At 44.6% G+C, this 24,255-nt stretch overlaps 2 protein-coding genes across 2 annotated transcripts in view; both read right to left on the bottom strand.

Annotated features, from left to right (window-relative positions):
• Positions 1-4,146: 4,146 nt before the first annotated feature.
• Positions 4,147-11,297, bottom strand: LOC124046950 (ovarian cancer G-protein coupled receptor 1-like). The gene is made up of 2 exons (XM_046367701.1): positions 11,282-11,297; positions 4,147-5,347 (listed from the first exon to the last, which is right to left on the bottom strand). The coding sequence occupies exon 2, from the start codon at positions 5,236-5,238 to the stop codon at positions 4,147-4,149; it is 1,092 nt and encodes a 363-aa protein (XP_046223657.1). The 5' UTR covers positions 5,239-5,347; positions 11,282-11,297.
• Positions 11,298-17,904: 6,607 nt separating this feature from the next.
• The window catches only part of LOC124046596 (protein Daple-like), a 111,464-nt gene continuing 105,113 nt past the window's right edge, over positions 17,905-24,255 (bottom strand). The window contains exons 29-32 of the mRNA XM_046367145.1: positions 24,069-24,134; positions 23,844-23,912; positions 23,377-23,624; positions 17,905-20,028 (exon numbers count right to left, since the gene is read on the bottom strand). Coding sequence (XP_046223101.1) covers positions 19,057-20,028; positions 23,377-23,624; positions 23,844-23,912; positions 24,069-24,134 — 1,355 coding nt within the window. The 3' untranslated portion in view covers positions 17,905-19,056. The remainder of the gene's footprint in view (positions 20,029-23,376; positions 23,625-23,843; positions 23,913-24,068; positions 24,135-24,255) is intronic.

Genomic DNA, 24,255 nt, shown 5'->3' with positions numbered 1-24,255 from the left:
GTTAACCAACTGGGTGTTTCTGAGACGACTCCTTCACAGGTGAGAGAGATGGTCGACGTGATAGAGGAATGGCTGTAGTTGTATCTGCCTCAAACTCCTACACGGTGGCAAAAGTGTGAAAAATGAGAACACACAAGACAATTTGTTTTATGCCTAAGACATATCAGATGAGCAATCTAAATCAGATGCAAATGAATGCATCAAATCTTGGAGAAACAAATACAGGAAAGCCCTCTCTTCCAGAGAACACAACCCCAGAGGAAGATACCGTAACTCTACAGAAGAATCCTGACACATTATGGCAGCATTTTAATATTGATGTTGTAAATATGAGAGATGTGCTGAGAACATTTCCAATAAGACCAAGTGAAAAGAAAAACAGCAAGGGTTCATAACTTCAGCAGAAGTAGAATAAAAGTCACGTAACAGCAACTATCCTACGCAACAAGAATGCATTTCCTGCATCACTGAATACAGTGTGTCACTGCTAACGTCAACCAAGGCCACATGGCCACAAAGCAAATCTTTCAAATAGCAAGAATTCAACAAGAAGAGAACATTAAACCCATGAATTGGTTTAGACATATCTACAAAAATAGACTTTGAACATTACTCAACAGCTATATAATATGTTCTTATTGTGTGGTTAAAGTGACATGCATACATATACATACAATATTTGATAACATTAGAGACCCTGGGCTGATAGCGACATATGAGTCAACACTATTGTTACACAGTCTCCTACTGTATGAAGTTATTCACCCATGATTTATGAGCTCTGGATATCTGTTTGCCTTACATGTTCCAATTCATCATCATTCTGAGAACAACCACTCCATCCTTAGGTGATTTACAACTGCCTCATTCACCATTGAAAAGCCTCTTTTCCTATGTTCTTCTGCTTTGGGAAGAACTGGTACTTAGAAGGTAATAATACCAATGTAAGGAGGGGAAAAATGCAGCAGAACATCTGTGCAGTGTGAAAGGTGAGAGAGGTCAGCTGTGCTGGTCCTCCTGTGGGTCGTTTAACCTGGAAATACTCAGGCTGTGTGGCCAGGACACAGCCTGGGAAGACATGGGGATGGGAGCGTCATGGGGCTGTTCCAACTAAGACATCCTTAATAGAGGCAGAGAAGGCCCCTGGGAAAGAGAATGTGGTGGAGAACATTGTGATCGACCTATGCTCCACAAAGAAGTCAAGTAAGTCAGGACCTCTGGGGTACTACTGAGCTGGAATAATCCACTTCAAATATATATTTTGGTATTTGTTTAATTGGTCCACTGTTGATAGTCATTATTGTGCCTGTCAGAAATCAAGTTTTCAAGATATAGAACTTTTAAATGATGCATAACTTTTCATACTGGCGGTATTTCTGCCTGCTTGAACAGCAATAGTTCAGATACACATTAAAACATGAAATGACCCGGGAATCAATAGAACATCACTCAGAAATGCATAAAAACAACATAACATTCAAAATGAATGAATTTCTGTTAAGGCGCTTAACCAATGTATGCATTTATGTGAGCTCCGCTCCACAAGTATTGGGACAGTGACACATTTGTTGTTCTGGCTCTGTACTCCAGGACTTTGGATTTGAAAGGATACAATGACTATAAAGGTTAAAGAGCAGACTGTCAGCTTTAATTTGAAGGCATTCTTTTCAGGTGAACTGTTTAGAAATTACAGCACCTTTTGTACATAGTAGCCACATTTCAGACGACAAATTCACTCATATCTGTAATAAAGTAGTAAAAAGTGATGTATTTGGTCCACGCTCAAGGTTCTAAACGACATCATAACCGCCATCGATAAGAGACATTACTGTGCAGCCGTATTCATCGACCTGGCCAAGGCTTTCGACTCTGTTAATCACAACATTCTTATTGGCAGACTCGACAGCCTTGGTTTCTCAAATGATTGCCTCGTCTGGTTTACCAACTACTTCTCTGATAGAGTTCAGTGTGTCAAATCGGAGGGCCTGTTGTCTGGCCCTCTGACAGTCTCTATGGGTGTGCCACAGGGTTCAATTCTCGGGCCAACTCTCTTTTCTGATGTTGCTCTTGCTGCTGGTGATTCTCTGATCCACCTCTACGCAGACGACACCATTCTGTATACTTCTGGCCCCTCCTTGGACACTGTGTTAACTAATCTCCAGACGAGCTTCAATGCCATACAACTCTCCTTCCGTGGCCTCCAACTGCTCTTAAACGCATGCTTTTCAATCGATCGCTGCCCGCACCCGCTCGCCCGTCCAGCATCACTACTCTGGACGGCTCTGACTTAGAATACGTGGACAACTACAAATACCTGGGTGTCTGGTTAGACTGTAAACTCTCCTTCCAGACTCACATTAAGCATCTCCAATCCAAAATTAAATCTAGAATCGGCTTCCTATATCGCAACAAGGCATCCTTCATTCATGCTGCCAAACATACCCTTGTAAAACTGACCATCCTACCGATCCTAGACTTCGGTGATGTCATCTATAAAATAGCCTCCAACACTCTACTCAACAAACTGGATGCAGTCTATCACAGTGCCATCCGTTTTGTCACCAAATCCCCATACACTACCCACCATTGCGACCTGTACGGTCTCGTTGGTTGGCCCTCGCTTCATACTCGTCGCCAAACCCACTGGCTACAGGTTATCTACAAGTCTCTGCTAGGTAAAGCCCCGCCTTATCTCAGCTCACTGGTCACCATAGCAGCACCCACTCGTAGCACGCGCTCCAGCAGGTATAGCTCACTGGTCACCGCCAAAGCCAATTCCTCCTTTGGTCATCTTTCCTTCCAGTTCTCTGCTGCCCATGACTGGAACGAATTGCAAAAATCTCTGAAGCTGGAGACTCGCATCTCTCTCACTAGCTTTAAGCACCAGCTGTCAGAGCAGTTTACAGATCACTGCACCTGTACTTAGCCTATCTGTAAACAGCCCATCTATCTAACTACCTACCTCATCCCCATACTGGTATGTATTTATTTATTTTGCTCCTTTGCACCCCAGTATCTCTACCTGCACATTCATCTTCTGCCGATCTACCATTCCAGTGTTTAATTGCTATATTGTAATTACTTCGCCACCATGGCCTATTTATTTCCTTAACTTACCTCATTTGCACTCACTGTATATAGACTTTTTGTTTTCTTTTGTTCTACTGTATTATTGACTGTATGTTTTGTTTATTCCATGTGTAACTCTGTGTTGTTGTGGGTCGAATTGCTATGCTTTATCTTGGCCAGGTCGCAGTTGCAAATCAGAACTTGTTCTCAACTAGCTTACCTGGTTAAATAAAGGTGAAATAAAATAAATAAAAATAAACTGGGGAGGTTATCATTTTTGGTGGGGTATGACTTAAAATCCAAAGTGCTGAATTACAGAAATTGTCACTGCCCCAATACATTTGGAGCTCACTGTTTGTATGTATTTTTGTTTATGCTTTCCACACAGTGTCATTTATGAATCTGAGCTAAGTTGAGGAATCCTTTACATACCCCTGAAATGCGAGCGATTCACAGATATTGAGCAGCAAGAATCTAACCCAAGAATCGTAGAGGACCTACGATAGAGATATATTAGGTCACGTGTTGATATGTCTGATCTGTGCTGATTAGGTATGAAGTCAGTCACTCCTGAAATCACCGTCTGGGATTTGAAACCCTGAGAATTCATATTAAATAATGTGATGAGAGATAGAAACAAAATGTTACAGAAAGACATTTGCTAGCCTATATAGAGTTAGTCTTGAGTTCAAAACTATCTCAAAAGAAAGCATTGTAAAAATTAAAAACAAAAAACATTACCTTATTAAAACACTCTTGTAGCACTGCTATAACACTTTTTTAAATGACATCTCATTGCAGAATGTTCCATGTCACTGTCAGTATCTTTCCCACCATCCCTCTTATCCAAATCTGGTTCCAGCTCCTAGACTACTATTCAAGCATCTTTAGGTCCTTCCAAAGAACTTTATAAAACCCATGTATTATTTATATTACTGCTAGATAGCTCAGTTGGTAGAGCATGGTGCTTGTAACGCCAGGGTAGTGGGTTCGATCCCCGGGACCACCCATACGTAGAATGTATGCACACATGACTGTAAGTCGCTTTGGATAAAAGCGTCTGCTAAATGGCATATATTATATTATATTATTATTATAGATCATCTGGTTCTGTGTCAGCGGTGTGACGGTTGTTGTCCCCTTCTCGTTGGAGGTGGCCACCTCGTTGGAGTCTGTCCCCGTGGTGGTGGCGGTAACAGGGCTATGCTGTCCCCTGTGGCAGCTGCAGCAGAGAGCCTGGGTACAGGCCTCCTGGGCCTGCTGGATCCCCTGCTGGGCGCTCTCACTGACGAAGCAGTACAGCGCCGGGTCAGCCACACAGTTGAAGCTGGTGAGCAGCAGGGAGAAGTGATAGTAGTTGAAGATACTGATGATGAAGGGGCAGTCCCTCTCAAAGACTGTACGCAGCAGCAGGAACACGTGGTATGGAGAGAAACATACCAGGAATATGACAATGGTGCTGGTCACCAGGTTCTTGATGCGGGTCTTCTGGGCGCTCTGAGTGCCAGTGCTCTTCCTGACTGCCCGTAGGACTCTGAAATACGACACGGAAAGGATGCCCAGGGGGAACAGGAAACCAACGGAGAAACGGTAGTAGTTAATTGGATATTCCCATGGTTGCATGGGGTAGTGCTCAAAGCAAACCGATTGGTTGGTGCGGTCAGTGCTTAGTTCCTTGTGTCTGAAAAAGACCACGCCCACGGCAATCTCTTTCAGCCAGATGAACGCGCTGGCCAATGTAGCTGCCCGCATGCTCCGGAATGCTGTGAAGTGGAACGGGTACACCACGGCCAGGTAACGGTCTATAGAGATACAACATAAGAACCCTATGCTAATATAGATGTTTTCATAGAGCAGGAAGCCACACAGTTGGCACAGCCACTCCGTTTGGCTCCAGTCATCTCCCTGGAAGATGTACTGCAGCCAGAGAGGCAACGAGGCCAGGTAGAGGAGGTCCGACATGGTCAGGTTGAGCAGGTAGACCCCCAGCTCGTTCTTGGCTCTCAGCTGCAGCCAGGCGTGGTAGAGGGAGAAGGCGTTGGTGGGCACGCCGATCAGAAGGACCAGGATGTAGGCTCCAGAGAACAGGTACTGGTGGATCTCATGGCTGATGGTGCAGTTAATGTAGTCTGACTCAACCTTAAACATGTTCATCGTCATGCCAGACATGGCCCAAATGCCATGTTCAATTCTGTTAGTAGTAGCACCCACACACTACCAGGCAGTGAGACCCATGGTTAGGTTGACTCAACACAAAGGCCATGTCTCCAACTCAGCTCTGGAAGAGAAAAAAAAATCAAGTCAATGTCCTGAAATGAAAATACATACGATGAGAGTAATCTGATAGAATGATATATTTAGACATGGACTAAGAACAAGGCTTCACCAGCAGACTGTGACAATCTTAACTCAACTGGAAATAGCAATGGCCACTCACATCTTGAAATAACATACCAGTATGTTACAGTTGCAAATATTGGCAAGTTTTACTCATAAGTGTCATCTTTACTTTATTATAAAAGTGTGCAAAAAACATTGGCAGTAGACACATACTACTCTCACTGCAGTATTCAGACAGGAAATCTATTGCAATCTGTGAGGTGTTTGGAATCAGGGTGAAGTTACTACTTCATGTGCATCAAATGGCATACCGCCCCAACAGATCCCCAGATGACCCAATCTCTACTGCACTCTACACTGCCCTTTCCCACCTGGACAAAAGGAACACCTATGTGAGAATGCTATTCATTGACCACAGCTCAGTGTTCAACACCATAGTGCCCATGAGGCTCGTCACTAAGCTAAGGACCCTGGGACTAAACACCTCCCTCTGCAACTGAATCCTGGACTTCCTGACGGGCCGCCCCCAGGTGGTAAGAGTAGGCAACAACACATCTGCTACGCTGATCCTCAACACTGGGGCCCCTCGGGTGTGTACTTAGTCCCCTCCTGTACTCCCTGTTCACTCACAACTGCGTGGCCAAACACGAGCCCAACACCATCACCATTAAGTTTGCTGATGACACAACAGTGGTAGGCCTGATCACCGACAACGATGAGACGGCCTATAGGGAGGTCAGAGAACTGGCAGTGTGGTGCCAGGACAACAACCTCTCCCTCAATGTGAACAAGACTAAGTAGCTGATCATGGACTACAGGTAAAGGCAGGCCGAACACGCCCCCATTAACATCAACAGGGCTGTAGTGGAGCAGGTTGAGAGTTTCAAGTTCCTTGGTGTCCACATCACCAACTATCTATCATGGTCCAAACACACCAAGACTGTCGTGAAGAGGGCACAACAAAACCTTTCCCCCCTCAGGAGACTGAAAAGATTTGGCATGGGTCCCCAGATCTTCAAAAAGTTCTACAGCTGCACCATCGAGAGCATCCTGACCGGTTGCATCGCCACCTGCTATGGCAACTGCTCTGTATCTGACGAAGGCACTAGAGAGGGTAGTGTGTACAGCCCAGTACCTCACTCGGGCCAAGCTTCCTGCCATCCAGGACCTATATAATAGGCGGTGTCAGAGGAAAGCCCATAAAATTATCAGAGACTGCAGTCACCCAAGTCATAGACTGTTTTCTCTGCTAACGCATGGCAAGCAGTACCGGAGTGCCAAGTCAAGGACCCAAAGGCTCCTTAACAGCTTCTACCCCCAAGCCATAAGACTGCTGAACAACTAATCAAATGGCCAACAAACAATTACATTGACACCCCACCCCCCTTTGTTTTGTACACTGCGCTACTCGCTGTTTATTATCAATGCATTGTCACCCCTATCTACATGTACAAATTACCTCTAACATGGACCCCCGCACACCCCCTTGCATATTGCCTCGTTATTGTTATGTTATTGTGTTACTTTTTAATTTAGTTTATTTGGTAAATATTTTCTTAACTCTTCTTGAACTGCACTGTTGGTTAAGGGCTTGTATGTAAGCATTTCACGATAAGGTCTACACTGTTGGTTGTCCCAACCTTCGCTCTCTCTCCCCCGCTACTCTCTCCTCTTCCATCCTATCATCTCTTCCCTCCGCTCAAACCTTCTCCAACCTATCTCCTGATTCTGCCTCCTCAACTCTCCTCTCCTCCCTCTCTGCATCCTTTGACTCTCTATGTCCCCTATCCTCCAGGCCGGCTCGGTCCTCCCCTCCCGCTCCGTGGCTCGATGACTCATTGCGAGCTCACAGAACAGGGCTCCGGGCAGCCGAGCGGAAATGGAGGAAAACTTGCCTCCCTGCGGACCTGGCATCCTTTCACTCCCTCCTCTCTACATTTTCCTCCTCTGTCTCTGCTGCTAAAGCCACTTTCTACCACGCTAAATTCCAAGCATCTGCCTCTAACCCTAGGAAGCTCTTTGCCACCTTCTCCTCCCTCCTGAATCCTCCTCCCCCCCCCCCTCCCTCTCTGCAGATGACTTCATCAACCATTTTGAAAAGAAGGTTGACGACATCCGATCCTCGTTTGCTAAGTCAAACGACACCGCTGGTTCTGCTCACACTGCCCTGCCCTACCCTGTGCTCTGACCTCTTTCTCCCCTCTCTCTCCAGATGAAATCTCGCGTCTTGTGACGGCCGGCCGCCCAACAACCTGCCCGCTTGACCCTATCCCCTCCTCTCTTCTCCAGACCATTTCCGGAAACCTTCTCCCTTACCTCACCTCGCTCATCAACTCATCCCTGACCGCTGGCTATGTCCCTTCCGTCTTCAAGAGAGCGAGAGTTGCACCCCTTCTGAAAAAACCTACACTCGATCCCTCTGATGTCAACAATTACAGACCAGTATCCCTTCTTTCTTTTCTCTCCAAAACTCTTGAACGTGCCGTCCTTGGCCAGCTCTCCCGCTATCTCTCTCTGAATGACCTTCTTGATCCAAATCAGTCAGGTTTCAAGACTAGTCATTCAACTGAGACTGCTCTCCTCTGTATCACGGAGGCGCTCCGCACTGCTAAAGCTAACTCTCTCTCCTCTGCTCTCATCCTTCTAGATCTATCGGCTGCCTTCGATACTGTGAACCATCAGATCCTCCTCTCCACCCTCTCCGAGTTGGGCATCTCCGGCGCGGCCCACGCTTGGATTGCGTCCTACCTGACAGGTCGCTCCTACCAGGTGGCGTGGCGAGAATCTGTCTCCTCACCACGCGTTCTCACCACTGGTGTCCCCCAGGGCTCTGTTCTAGGCCCTCTCCTATTCTCTCCTATCATTGCTACGCAGACGACACACAACTCATTTTCTCCTTTCCCCCTTCTGATGACCAGGTGGCGAATCGCATCTCTGCATGTCTGGCAGACATATCAGTGTGGATGACGGATCACCACCTCAAGCTGAACCTCGGCAAGACGGAGCTGCTCTTCCTCCCGGGGAAGGACTTCCCGTTCCATGATCTCGCCATCACGGTTGACAACTCCATTGTGTCCTCCTCCCAGAGCGCTAAGAACCTTGGCGTGATCCTGGACAACACCCTGTCGTTCTCAACCAACATCAAGGCGGTGGCCCGTTCCTGTAGGTTCATGCTCTACAACATCAGCAGAGTACGACCCTGCCTCACACAGGAAGCGGCGCAGGTCCTAATCCAGGCACTTGTCATCTCCCGTCTGGATTACTGCAACTTGCTGTTGGCTGGGCTCCCTGCCTGTGCCATTAAACCCCTTCAACTCATCCAGAATGCCGCAGCCCGTCTGGTGTTCAACCTTCCCAAGTTCTCTCACGTCACCCCGCTCCTCCGTTCTCTCCACTGGCTTCCAGTTGAAGCTCGCATCCGCTACAAGACCATGGTGCTTGCCTACGGAGCTGTGAGGGGAACGGCACCTCAGTACCTCCAGGCTCTGATCAGGCCCTACACCCAAACAAGGGCACTGCGTTCATCCACCTCTGGCCTGCTCGCCTCCCTACCACTGAGGAAGTACAGCTCCCGCTCAGCCCAGTCAAAACTGTTCGCTGCTCTGGCCCCCCAATGGTGGAACAAACTCCCTCACGACGCCAGGACAGCGGAGTCAATCACCACCTTCCGGAGACACCTGAAACCCCACCTCTTTAAGGAATACCTAGGATAGGATAAGTAATCCCTCTCACCCCCCCCTTTAAGATTTAGATGCACTATTGTAAAGTGACTGTTCCACTGGATGTCATAAGGTGAATGCACCAATTTGTAAGTCGCTCTGGATAAGAGCGTCTGCTAAATGACATTAATGTAATGTAAATGTAAGGGCTAGTAAGTAAGCATTTCACTGTAGTCTACACTGTTGGTTAAGGGCTTGTAAGTAAGCATTTCACGGCAAGGTCTACACTGTTGGTTAAGGGCTTGTAAGTAAGCATTTCACGGTAAGGTCTACACTGTTGGTTAAGGGCTTGTAAGTAAGCATTTCACGGTAAGGTCTACACTGTTGGTTAAGGGCTTGTAAGTAAGCATTTCACGGTAAGGTCTACACTGTTGGTTAAGGGCTTGTAAGTAAGCATTTCACGGTAAGGTCTACACTGTTGGTTAAGGGCTAGTAAGTAAGCATTTCACTGTAAGGTCAACACTGTTGGTTAAGGGCTAGTAAGTAAGCATTTCACTGTCGTCTACACTGATGGTTAAGGGCTTGTAAGTAAGCATTTCACGGTAAGGTCTACACTGTTGGTTAAGGGCTTGTAAGTAAGCATTTCACGGTAAGGTCTACACTGTTGGTTAAGGGCTTGTAAGTAAGCATTTCACTGTAGTCTACACTGTTGGTTAAGGGCTTGTATGTAAGCATTTCACGGTAAGGTCTACACTGTTGGTTAAGGGCTTGTAAGTAAGCATTTCACTGTAGTCTACACTGTTGGTTAAGGGCTTGTATGTAAGCATTTCACTGTAAGGTCTACACTGTTGGTTAAGGGCTTGTAAGTAAGCATTTCACTGTAGTCTACACTGTTGGTTAAGGGCTTGTAAGTAAGCATTTCACGGTAAGGTCTACACTGTTGGTTAAGGGCTTGTAAGTAAGCATTTCACTGTAGTCTACACTGTTGGTTAAGGGCTTGTAAGTAAGCATTTCACGGTAAGGTCTACACTGTTGGTTAAGGGCTTGTAAGTAAGCATTTCACGGTAGGGTCTACACTGTTGGTTAAGGGCTTGTAAGTAAGCATTTCACGGTAAGGTCTACACTGTTGGTTAAGGGCTAGTAAGTAAGCATTTCACTGTAAGGTCAACACTGTTGGTTAAGGGCTAGTAAGTAAGCATTTCACTGTCGTCTACACTGTTGGTTAAGGGCTTGTATGTAAGCATTTCACGGTAAGGTCTACACTGTTGGTTAAGGGCTTGTAAGTAAGCATTTCACGGTAAGGTCTACACTTGTTGGTTAAGGGCTTGTAAGTAAGCATTTCACGGTAAGGTCTACACTTGTTGTATTCGACGCATGTGACAAATACAGTTTGATTTGATCACCATAGCTTCTCTCTTTCTGCTGTGTGTGTTTTGTGTTCCCCCACATCTCCAGACCTCCAATTAGAGTGATTTTCCTGTGCTCATTTGAGGGACATCAGGAGGACTGAGGAGATCAGGGAACAATCAAATTAAATTATACAGGTGTAGTAACGTTGTAATTACACAAGTAGCATTGTAAAATAATTCATTTCGTGACCATGATTAAAATACAGGGCATTGCTGTGTTCAGGCATGATGAATCCCACACACTAGCTCATGTGATTTCCCTAGAGCTTTTGCTGTTCTATGTGAAATTAGATCTGGATCATCACACAGTCAGACACAGCCAGGTGAGGTCTGCGCTCTACTAGCTGGCCTGGCCTACATAGGTATCGATTGGCCAGGCCTTGCTACCAGGTGACTAGTGAGCCTGCCAACAGCCCTATGCATGTAACCTTGGCAACCGTAACTGGAACTACTGAGGCTATATATCAGAAATACAAGACAGTCAATACAGAGGGAAGACAGCACGGTGACCATGGAAACAGGACACGCAAAATAATTGATTAAACTTTTATAGCACTACTCATTACATAATCTCAAAGCACTTTAAAGCAACACAAAATACATGTTCCCAAGGTGTACTGTACTCATGCCTGGAGTAGTAACATGTGCTGCTGAAGAACAAGGAGCTCTCATCTCAAATCAACATTATGATAATCAAGATTGTAGTGATGAAATATTAAAATGCATCATTACCCTCACAGGTCCTTCCTACTTTGTGATAATATTCCATAATGAAAATATCCATCAGAGTTACTCTGCTCTTACCTTTGTTCTCATAACATGTCTGAATAGGCCCATCTGCAGATGGAGATATAAGTCAACACAAAACCATAAACCATCACAACTGATACTGATGAGTGTAGGAAGGGGTGTGTTCAGTAGGCATCAAATGTTTTGAAGCAGAGTGAAAAAGGGCGATACTAATTGCAATTATCCAATTACAAACACACGTTTGTTTTTTGATGTAAAATATTTAATGGTCCAATAAAGAACATTAGCTACTGATTGATATTGGATTAGGATTTGAAGTATGAATATGTTAGATCAATAACAGAATCCCCCTGTCCTTTCTGCAGGACTTGGCTGAATTTATGTTATGGTCATAAAGAGAACTGTGTGGGTCAGACTATTGAAAGACTGGACAATCTGACATTTTTCCCCACAAATATTTTCCTTAAAATTAACATATGAAATATATATTTTTGACAGACTAAAGTATCAGCTATTCCACCACAACCTTATTCTTTACTTTTTTCATAAAATGCAACTAACTGGATTTCTCTCAACTCCGTCAGACACCAGAAAAGGCATTTCATTTTTACAATTATTGCCCAACAAGTGTTTAAAGGCCTTGTTTGTTTAATTCTAACAGATTATTTAAATATGTAATACAAATCTCCAAAATGTATTTTTGTTTTATAGCACTATTAAATGCTACAGGACATGTTTTTCTAGATTTAGAAAACAAAACATTTAAAGCAAGCATTATACCTTAGGTCTAGCACATCAAATACTTCAATAGTTTAAGCATCAGAACAGTACTTAAAATATTTTTCCAGAATATTGACCCCCCCCCCTAAAAAAATAATAATAATCTTAAAGGGGTTAGCCATCAGTGAAGGAGTTGACAATCCACTGACAGAGTTGATAAGATACTCAAAACAGACATATTTTTGCCTCTAAAAATACAAGTTAAATACAAACATTTGTAAAATATTGAAAAGTATTCACATGAAAATCCCTTATAACCATTATCAGAACTATCAGCACTCTTAATGAGTTGATGTTAGACAAAAATCTGACAGTTGATGTCTTACAGTATTGACAAATAAAACATGGAATACATAATAATTCAAATGGAATACAAAGTAGCGATTGTTTTTCCTCAGTTGCTTTACAACTCTAAAACCGAATTAAATGTGGCAGTGGAGATTCCAATATTTGTTTAAGTCAAACAAAAGTAGAGAACCTAACAGACCATGGGTTGTCTTTTTGCACTAAACTCAGCAAAAAAATAAACGTCCTCTCACTGTCAACTGCGTTTATTTTCAGCAAACTCAACATGTGTAAATATTTGTATGAACATAACTAGATTCAACAACTGAGACAAAAACTGAACAAGTTCCACAGACATGTGACTAACAGAAATTGAATAATGTGTTCCTGAACAAAGGGGGGGAGCAAAATCAAAAGTAAGTCAGTATCTGATGTGGCCACCAGCTGCATTAAGTGCTGCAGTGCATCTCCTCCGCATGGACTGCACCAGATTTGCCAGTTCTTGCTGTGAGATGTTACCCCACTCTTCCACCGAGGCACCTGCAAGTTTCCAGACATTTCTGGGGGGAATGGTCCTAGCCCTCACCCTCTGATCCAACAGGTCCCGGGCGTGCTCAATGGGATTGAGATCCGGGCTCTTCGCTGGCCATGGCAGAACATTGACATTCATGTCTTGCAGGAAATCACGCACAGAACGAGCAGTATGGCTGGTGGCATTGTCATGCTGGAGGGTCATGTCAGGATGAGCCTGCAAGAAGGGTACCACATGAGGGAGGAGGATGTCTTCCCTGTAAAGCACAGCATTGAGATTGCCTGTAATGACAACAAGCGCAGTCCGATGATGCTGTGACACACCGCCCCAGACCATGACGGACCCTCCACCTCCAAATCGATCCCGCTCCAGAGTACAGGCCTCGGTGTAATGCTCATTCCTTCAACAATAAACACTAATCCGACCATCATCCCTGGTGAGACAAAACCGCGACTCGTCAGTGAAGAACACTTTTTGCCAGTCCTGTCTGGTCCAGCGACGGTGGGTTTGTGCCCATAGGCGACGTTGTTGCCGGTGATGTCTGGTGAGGACCTGCCTTACTACAACAGGCCTACAAGCCCTCAGTCCAGCCTCTCTCAGCCTATTGAGGAAAGTCTGAGCACTGATGGAAGGATTGTGTGTTCCTGGTGTAACTCAGGCAGTTGTTGTTGCCATCCTGTATCAGTACCTCAGGTGTGATGTTCGGATGTACCGATCCTGTGCAGGTGGTCTTACACTGCGAGGATGATCAGCTGTCTGTCCTGTCTCCCTGTAGAGCTGTCTTAAGTGTCTCACAGTATGGACTTTGCAATGTATTGCCCTGACCACATCTACAGTCCGCATGCCTCCTTGCAGCATGCCTAAGGCACGTTCACGCAGATGAGCAGGGACCCTGGGCATCTTTCTTTGGGTGTTTTTCAGAGTCCGTAGAAAGGCCTCTTTCGTGACCTTAATTGCCTACCGTCTGTAAACTGTTAGTGTCTTAACGACTGTTCCACAGGTGCATGTTCATTAATTGTTTATGGTTCATTGAACAAGCATGAGAAACAGTGTTTAAATACTTCACTTTGAAGTTATTTGGATTTTTACTAATTATCTTTGAAAGACAGGGTCCTGAAAAAGGGACGTTTCTTTTTTTTGCTGAGTTTAAACGTAATGAGGACATGAAGGGGTCCATGCTTATGGTATAGCTGACCCTGCTCATGTATTATTCATTGAGGATACTAGACAAATCTAACGGAGTTGACCACATTTTGGAATAAATATTCTTTGAACTCAGATAGGGCTATTGCAAGAAACTACATAAGATCCCTTTTCACTTAATATCCATTTGGAGAGTTTGAAATTGGGATCCTTTGCTCCGGTCAATGTCATTTCCAGTCAGAGCCGACATGGAATTTAATAAGTATTTAGAAAATTCACAGAACAAATATTTTTCCTGATAACCAGTTGGTAAATGTACATTTTAATCTCAAATAATGCTACAAAATCTATAATAAAGGTTTCCCTGCCAGTCAAGGAGTGTCCTGACTTTCAAGAACCACCCAGGTACATATCCTAACTTTCTCCACCAGTGCCGGTGTTGTGCCGAAAAGCTCCCCCTTCCAGAATTCTCCTCCCCTTCGCGTGAACGCGCACACACTCAATTCTTCATTGCTGCGACTTGCTTGAAGGGGGGACTAATGCGAAGGGAGGGGGGGGATTCTGGCAGGGGGGAGCTTTTCGGCACAATAAAGACTGCAGACCACAATCATTACAGCACAATTAGCAGCAATCAGACCTTGGAGGTAATGTCTAACTGAAAAGCACTCCTGTGCTGTGAGTCAGCCATGAGTATAGAGATCCAATTCATGTCGGTTTAATTTCAGCAGTATCTAATCGGCTTTCCAAAGAGCCACTTGCTTGAGGCAAGTGTGTTTGTGTGTGTGTGTGAGTGACTAAATCCGAACCAGTTCATAGCTCAATGCCAGTCAACCTATTCAGTCATAGACCAATCATTCATAGACCAATGCACTGGAGACAAAGACTGGCACCCTGAGGGCATTACTTGGCCCATTTAGAAAAACTTCAAGTCACTGGGGGACCACAAAAAGAATGCATTGGCACATTGACTTGTCCTCTTAGTTTGACTTCCTACTTCTTGTCCTAAACGCCCATAGAATAATTATTCCACCATACTCACTTGCAGAGGTATTGGACAATGACAGCTTGGACAGTGTAATATTTTAAAAGCTAGAAAAATTGATATTACCCACTTAACAATATAGACAAACCTTTCCAAACCTTGCACCTGTTATCGCATTGGTCTCCAAGCTGAAATCTGTCCACAATATATATACTCTGGCTAAATAATGTCCACAACACAGCATTCTGTTTTTTTCTTTTTTCAGTATAGCCTACATGATGTTTAATAAGATAGTTGCATTAGAAGAAGCTAAAATTGTATTCTATAATATACACAATTTAGGCTACTTCCCTCAGACAAACACTGGAAAGCCTATTGTATAATTGCAATAGCACAGCATTTAGGAATTATTTGCAAAGATGGTCATTTGAAACAATAGTTTTAAAAACCAATTAAAGCTACCAAGGCTTATATAGAGAGAGAGGCTATTTTTTTATACATAGAATGAGTCCGTGGGGCAATGGACAAGGTTTAGAATATACAGTTGACTAAATAAAGCACGTGTTACAAAATAAAGCACGTGTTTACATTATTATAAAGATAGGATAAATAAAATAAAAATATGTTTACCTTATCTGCTCCCCTTTTAACAGGCTGGGCGCGCGCTGTCTGATGGTGAGTCCATAGGTTTCTCCGTAACAACTCCGTCAGTGCTCTGAAGAAAGAATCGCTATTTTTTTACTAACACGAAAGTAACGCTGCTGTACCACACAAGAGTGCCACTGAGGAACGTGAGGCAGGTGGTCCCAATGTGTTTCCCTCAGCACCACAGAACAGTTTCCCGAGAAATGTGTGGGAGGTGAGTAAAATATATATCAAAAGCACACTTTCATGATAAGAATGCTCGTTGCGCCACTGCAGGACATCTTGAACTGCATCTATGTCACTCATCGTGTGAGTGAATTCCCTGTCCTCCTCCTTCCAGTAAACTACACTCCTACTGTGTCTATTCATGCGATACATGCTGGGACTAACACTCTAATAATATTTTAGCAGTTGCATGGTGTGGGTAATGCCATCACGTATTACCCTAACTATTGTCACACAGTAACATAAATTGGCCTACAAAGACAGCCAGGAGAAACTACATTTTACAAAACTTTATTGAAAAAGGTTTCAATTGTTTTTGGACAAAAAAACGTCTATGCATCTTCATTAACCCATGAAAACAAATCACAAACATCTGCAATATTTACATTTCAGTATCTTTGCACGTTTGTAGGTCTGTCATAACTAGTCTTTTTTTAGTAGTGTTTGGTCATGATTATCAAACTCCAATCTCTAACCTACTGTACAGTATACACAGAACCGAGTACCAGTCGGACAAAACACATGGTGATGGAACACATATTGTGCATAGAAAAGAGAGGCAAGAAAGGAGGATACCTAGCCAGTTCCACAACTGAATGGATTCACCCGAAATGTGTCTTCCAAATTCAACTCTGAATCAGAGAGGTGCCATCCATGTCATCAGCGCCCAAGGAGCAGTTGTTGTTGTTGGTTAACTGCCTTGCTCAAGGGCAGAACGGTAGATTTGTCCACCTTGCCGGCTCGGGGATTCAAACCAGCAACCTTCCGGTTACTGGCTCAACACTCTTAACTGCTAGGCTACCTGCCTAGGCATGTGTGTGATCCACAGCAAACAGATGATATTCCTCTCGGGAATGCTAATCATGCCAACCTTTGATCAATCTGTTTGGTATCTGAATAGAACAAGTTGAAGGAAGATTTGAGTGCCAAATATTTTCATGCTCTACTACATAATGTTTACATATCTTACAGTTGAAGTCGGAATTTTACATACACCTTAGCCAACTACATTTCAACTCAGTTTTTCAAAATTCCTGACATTTAATACAAGTAAAAATTCCCCGTCTTAGGTCAGTTAGGATCACCACTTTATTTTAAGAATGTGAAATATCAGAATAATAGTGATTTATTTCAGCTTTATTTCTTTCATCACATTCCCCAGTGGGTCAGAAGTTTACATACACTCAATTAGCATTTGGTAGCATTGCCTTTAAATTGTTTTGGGTCAAACATTTTGGGTAGCCTTCCACAAGCTTCCCACAATAAGTTGGGTGAATCGTGGCCCATTCCTCCTGACAGAACTGGTGTAACTGAGTCATGTTTGTATGCCTCCTTGCTCGCACACGCCTTTTCTGTTTTGCCCACACATTTTCTATGGGATTGTGGTCAAGGCTTTGTGATGGCCACATCAATTCCTTGACTTTGTTGTCCTTAAGCCATTTTCCCACAACTTTGGAAGTATGCTTGGGGTCATTGTCCATTTGGAAGACCCATTTGCGACCAAGCTTTAACTTCCTGACTGATCTCTTGAGATGTTGCTTTAATATATCCACATAATTTCCCCATCTCATGATGCCATCTACTTTGTGAAGTGCACCAGTCCCTCCTGCAGCAAAGCACCCCCACATCATGATGCTGCCACCCCAGTGCTTCAAGGCTGGGATGGTGTTCTTCGGCTTGCAAGCCTCCCCCTTTTTCCTCCAAACATAACGATGGTCATTACGGCCAAACAGTTCTATTTGTGTTTCATCAGACCAGAGGACATTTCTCCAAAAAGTACAATTTTTGTCCGCATGTGCAGTTGTAACCCATAGTCTGTCTTTTTATGGCGGTTTTGGAGCAGTGGCTTCTTCCTTGCTGAGCGGCCTTTCAGGTTATGTCGATATAGGACTCATTTTACTGTGGATATAGATACTTTTGTACCCGTTTCCTCCAGCATCTTCACATGGTCCTTTGCTGTTGTTCTGGGATTGATTTGCACTTTTCGCACCAAAGTATGTTCATCTCTAGAAGACCGAACACGTCTCCTTCCTGAGCGGTATGACGGCTGCGTGGTCCCATGGTGTTTATACTTGCGTACTATTGTTTGCACAGATGAACGTGGTACCTTCAGGCGTTTGTAAATTGCTCCCAAGGATGAACCAGACTTGTGGAGGTGTACAACTTTTCTCTCTCTGAGGTCTTGGCTGATTTCTTTAGATTTTTTAAATAAGATTTATTTTCTGCACATCACATCTATTGTATAGGGATCAGTTTTCTGGGGCATTAATGGTGGTTAGTCATGCAGAACATTTTACATATCATTTTTTAATTCTTCAACCTGACCAATGTCTCTGAAGCTCTCATTCATCTTTCTTAATTTCTCTCTGTCCATCATCCTTTCCTCCAGAAATGGTCCCCTCTTGCTACAAAAAGCCCTGCTTTGTCTCTCTTCATGAGTTGGTCAGTCTGGTGTTCCCTCCCTCTATGGTATATCTGCCTGTTTCGTCCTGCCTCGCGTACACAAACACAGATATGGGATGAATTACATGCTCCCCACAAGCCAGTTTCACTTTGAGATGAGATATATGCAAAAGCCCATAGTTTGGGTCACCCACATACGCAACAGAAAACAGTATGTTCAAAGCGGGAGCTGACCCATTTCCAGTAATGTGTCACTGAGGCTGTGTTGAGATAAACAATCTGTCCTCAAGCTCCTAAAGATGGAGGACAGACCTTACCATGCAATTACTCTGGGAGTGGTCTTTCTCTCCTTCCCCAAAATGTTAGTTTTTCAGATTCAGAATAGAACTCATTGGACAGGGCCAGACCCACTGTGCTGTGCATACAGTGCACATAGAGCAACCAGTGTTGTCCAATAGCAACGAATGCATTTTTCTTTTCTTTTTTTCTCTCTAGTGCTTTTGCCTTCCTCAAAGCATTCCTGTACATGTTAATGTAACTGCGGCACTGGCGGTCCCTTAGTACCATGCCCACGTGTTGGTCATGCAAATCAAATCAACCATATGTTGCCAGCTGGGTACAGCGCCCTGTGGTGTGGTGTGGTGGTCTCTTTGGGGTATAATTTCCTTTATGAAGCGTTAAAAGCAGCTAGGAAGTTTCAAATGGTCAGAAACAGAAAAGACGTGGTCCAGTACAGTGAGGACCAGCCTAGCGGTGCCAGACCAGGCATCCTGTGGTTTAGCAGGAAGAAAAGTTTTTGTACAGTACTGAGGCCTGCCACTACAATAACGGGTCCTAGACACAGCCGTACTCATACCATACAGTCTGAGGGTCGTTGTTGGGGTCTGGGGAGGCGGAGTTGCTCCTGGGGTGCTCCTCTGTGCTGCAGCTCAGCCCCCCTCCTCCTCCCCCCACCTCTGGTTTCTTCAGCAGCGGGCAGTCAGCCTGGAGCCTCGCATCCCCCTCCTGTGGCTCCTCCAGCCTCAGAGCCGGCGCTGCCCTCAACATGGCAACCTCCCCACAGTGGTTCTTCTGGCGGGTGGGCTGTCCTTGTGGCTGCAGTCCGGAGCTGGGGCTGTTGTTCCTGGGGGTGGAGCCTGGTGTTGTTCTCCCTCCGTAGCACTTGGGCTGCAGGGACAGGGAGGAGGAGTGGTGCTGGGGAGGGGCCAGGTTAAGAGGTTCCTCTTTGGGTGGAGCCAGAGACAGTCTGCGGGGGTCGATGTCCAAGGGTCCTGCTAACCTGGCAGACTGGGGGCGCTCCCTGGCCGTGGCTCCAGCCCCAGGCCTCCTGACCACCCCATCCCCACCACCTCGGCTGGGCGAGCCTCCTGCCTCCATGTCTGACCGGTAGCTACCTGGACCATTGGAGCGCAGCAGGTCAGCGGAGGCCAGGCTGAAGGTCCGAGACAAACTGCTGCTGCCCAGACCTCCTCCATAGGGTGCAAAGGGTGCAAAAGGCCGCCCCCCTGTCCCTAGCCCGTTGCTGGTCCGGTTGGGTAGGGTCTGTGAGTGGGACTGGGGCATGGAGGTGGATCCCTCTTGTAGCAGGACACTGGGCTTGACACACTGGCCTGGTTTGGAGGTCCTGCCTGGCCCCTCACCAGCCCGGTGGAGGTCTGTGTCTCTCTTCACAGTGGGCGTAACATAGCTGGTGGGGGTCTTGGCTCCATCTCTCAGAGGAGAAGGCCGACAAAGGGTGGATCTCTCTCTCTGTTCTAATGGGTTGAAGTAGTCCGCCACCAGATCTTCCCGACTGCCTGACAGCACCTGAGGGGAGGGAGAAGGGAGACAGAAACAGTACGTAGACAGGTTCATCAAGGAAATAAACCCTCATCACCCAGGGAGGGAGTCCATCCAGAGCTATAACTCTCCATGCTCAAAATCCTGGATTACTGTACAGACAAAATCAGAGTGATCCAATCATGTTTGTTTAGATGGTGCCCGTTAAACAGCATTAAAGATTCCCCGGCTCACTGCTCGCAGGGATAACAGCCAATGAGACGATAAGAAAACTAATTTAAGAAATCCTTTTTATAAACAAGGTGAAGTATTGATTTGGTCTCACCTACCTGCATCATTAAGAATACAGGGACTGAGGGGCCACCCGGGTGGCGCAGTGGTCTAATGCACTGTTCTGGGTTCGCTCATGGGGCGACGCACAATTGGCCCAGCGTCGTCTGGGGTTAGGGAGGGTTTGGCCGGCAGGGATATCCTTGTCTCATCGCGCACTAGCGACTCCTATGACAGGCCGGGCGCAGTGCACGCTGACCAGGTCGCTAGGTGTTTCCTCCGACACATTGGTGCGGCTGGCTTCCGGGTTGGATGTGCGTTGTGTCAAGAAGCCGTGTGGTTTGGTTGGGTTGTGTTTCGGAGGACCTCTCGACCTTCGCCTCTCCCGAGTCCGTACGGGAGTTGCAGCGATGAGACAAGACAGTAACTACTACTAATTGGGGAGAAAAAGGGCTAAAAAAATACAAAAATACAGGGACTGTGAGATAACGCCACTGCTCAGGCATCAATCAATACAGCACAGCACTTTGGGAACAGCACTTTGGGAACAATGGGAGTGTTTAGGCATCAACAGTTAAGCGTCTTAATTAGTTTTAGTGTTTTAAGTGGTTAGAGGGGCACAAAACAATCAGATTGGTCAATGCATTCAGAGAGATAGAAAGAGAGCAATGCATTGAAATCTCTTTCTCTTTATTGGCATGGGAAATGTTTACATTGCCAAAGCAAGTGAAATAGATAAACAAAAGTGAAATAAACAATAAAAATGAACAGTAAACATTACTCACAAAAGTTTCAAAAGAATAAAGACATTTCAAATGCCATATTATGTCTATATACGGGATTGTAACGATGTGCAAATACAGTACCAGTCAAACGTTTGGACACATCTACTCATTCAAGGGTTTTTCTTTATTTAAAAAAAAATTCTACATTGTAGAATAATAGTGAAGACATTAAATAACACCTATGGAATCATGTAGTAACCAAAAAAGGTGTTCAACAAATACAAATATATTTTATATTTGAGATTCTTCAAAGTAGCCACCCTTTGCCTCGATGACATCTTTGCATACTCTTGGCACTTAACCAGCTTCACCTGGAATGCTTTTTCAACAGTCTTGAAGGAGTTTCCACATATGTTGAGAACTTGTTGGCTGCTTTTCCTTCACTCTGCTGTCCAACTCATCCCAAACCATCTCAATTGGGTTGAGGTTGGGTGATTGTGGAGGCCAGGTCATCTGATGCAGCACTCCATCACTCTCCTTCTTGATCAAATAACCCCGACACAGGCTGGAGGTGTGTTGGGTCATTGTCCTGTTGAAAAACAAATGATAGTCCCACTAAGCGCAACCCAGATGGGATGCTATGGTAGCCATGCTGGTTAAGTGTGCCTTGAATTCTAAATAAATCACAGACATCACCATCACACCTCGTCCATGCTTCACGGTGGCAACCACACATGGAGATCATCCGTTCACCTACTCTGCTTCTCACAAAGACACGGCAGTTGGAACCAAAAATCTCAAATTTGGACTCATTCGACCAAAGAAAAGATTTCCACTGGTCAAATGTCCATTGCTCGTGTTTCTTGGCCCAAGCAAGTCTCTACTTATTATTGGTATCCTTTAGTAGTGGTTTCTTTACAGCAATCCAACCATGAAGGCCTCTGAACAGTTGATGTTTAGATGTGTCTGCTACTTGAACTCTGAAGCATTTATTTGGGCTGCAATTTCTGAGGCCGGTAACGCTAATGAACTTATCCTCTGCAGCAGAGTCCTCATGAGAGCCAGTTACATCATAGCACTTGATAGTTTCTTAAAGTGCAGTTGCAACAACTTTCAAAGTCCTTGAAATTTTCAAGATTGACTGACCTTCATGTCTTAAAGTAATGATGGTCTGTCATTTCTCTTTGCTTAATTGAGCTGTTCTTGCATTAAAATGGACTTGGTCTTTTACCAAATAGGCCCATCTTCTGTATACCACCCCTAACTTGTCCCAACACAACTGATTGGCTCAAACGCATTCAGGAAAGACATTCCACAAATGAACTTCAATCAAGGCACACCTGTTAATTGAGGACTACCTCATGACGCTGGTTGAGAGAATGACAAGAGTGTGCAAAGCTGTCAAGGCAAAGGGTGGCTACTTTGAAGAATATCAAATATAAATATAAATATAAAATATAAAATTTGATTTGTTTAACACTTTTTTGGATCCTACATGATTCCATATGTGTTATTTCATAGTTGTGATGTCTTCACTATTATTCTATAACGGTAGATAATAGTAAAAAAATAAAAAATTAAAACTTGAAAGAGTAGGTGTTGTCCAAACATTTGACTGGTAATGTAGTTAAAGTACAAAAGGAAATTTCTCTCATTTCCTTTTTAATTCTTTGCCAAATTTAAAATGTTCCTGTTTAGATTAATTTAATAGAGTTAGGTCTGCTCTATACAAAGTTAGCATACCCCCAGAGTCCCTTCCCTGTTTCACACCTGGTAGTTTGGTGGATGGGACTACTACCTCAGGCCTTGGATATTCTAGGATGAGTGCTCTCGCCCTCTCAAAAACATGCTTTACATAGCATCACTCACCACAGAACTAGACCTTACCTTATATCTAAAACTGGGGACTTAAAGAGAGAAACCTGTTCAGTATTCCTCATTTGCAGATGTAAAAAACAAACTTAGTTCAGACCATTCATATTTTAGAGGCTCTTTTTGGGAGATAGTTAAATAATTCAGCCAACCTAGACTAAATGATTGCACATCATAATTTAAAACATGAGATTTGGCCATAAGAAGCCAAAACGCCTTCATCCATTTCCGTATGACACTGTATGCTTATAGTGGCTGGTGAAATTTAACAACCCAGAATATATGTGTCAAATAAAACTACTGGCTATATCCACAGCACCATTCATGCCAAACCCCCCATACATCACATTATGGCATAGTATGTGCCAGATCTTCCAGTTGTTGATGAATATGTTTAACCATACTAAGCTAGTACCCCCCACATCCCAAACCCTTTATCCATCTCCCCATGACAAATTATCTCTCTATGCTTACAGTGGTTGGCACATATGTGTGTGTCAATGCTTACAGTGGGTGGTGACAGGGTGTTGCTCTCTTCCAGGAACTCTTCCAAGGTGACCATCTCGCTGCCAGGGGAGGAGGTCCGGTGGCTACCAGGCCGGGGTGCACTCCTCTGGACCGGGGTGTGGGCGTGTGCGTCGTAAGGGACAATGGCGCTCCAGGGGAGGGTCAGGGAGTGGGACACGTCGTGACTAAGGCCCACTACGTCATCACTGGACAGACTGGCAGAACGGTCCTGCAGGTGCTCCAGGGAATCTGGATGGACAGAGGGAGGTAGAGATAGATAACTGCAGAAAATGACTTCATTAAGTCCGTAGTTGGGGATAGTACCAAAAAGCAGGCTAAAATAGCAGTTGGAGATATGCTTAGTGTAACATCAAGTCTGGTATAGAAAGCAAAGATTGTTAAAAATAAAAACATCTATTGAATAGGTACATTGCAGGGTTTGCAGATAGGAATAGATGCTGGTTGTACCTTTGCAGTTGACAGGGGAGTTGCTGCTGGAGGTGTTGCGACTGAGCTCAGCAGAGCCTGGTCGATAACCTGCAGAGAAAGAAATGGTGGGGACTACATTTTCACTATGGTCAGAGAGGTAAGGGAGAGAAAGAATGAATAAGAAAAAAGTGATTGAGCAAGAATGAAAGAAACCTAGTGAGAGGGACAACGAGCCGTCATGTATTGATCATCCTTGTTCTTTACCTGCGTTTCCATGGACAAGATGAGCATCAGGGGAGTGAACCCGAGAGTCGTCCTCATAGATGAAACCTGCAGAGGACACAGACAGGAAAGGGGGAAGTGAGAGTTACTCATTCACGTCATCACACATTTATAGAGCGAAAAAGGTACGTGTTATGAGTCATTGGTCTTAACAGACATTTCCCCACAA

Source organism: Oncorhynchus gorbuscha, linkage group LG10, assembly GCF_021184085.1.
Source record: "Oncorhynchus gorbuscha isolate QuinsamMale2020 ecotype Even-year linkage group LG10, OgorEven_v1.0, whole genome shotgun sequence".
Taxonomy (NCBI): Eukaryota; Metazoa; Chordata; class Actinopteri; order Salmoniformes; family Salmonidae; genus Oncorhynchus; species Oncorhynchus gorbuscha.
The sequence above is the reverse complement of the archived record's forward strand: the minus strand, read 5'-3'. Positions and strand labels throughout refer to the sequence as shown.

Bases quoted from the DNA above. Each gene is read 5' to 3' on its own strand.
- LOC124046950 (XM_046367701.1), bottom strand. From the start codon at position 5,238: ATGTCTGGCATGACGATGAACATGTTTAAGGTTGAGTCAGACTACATT.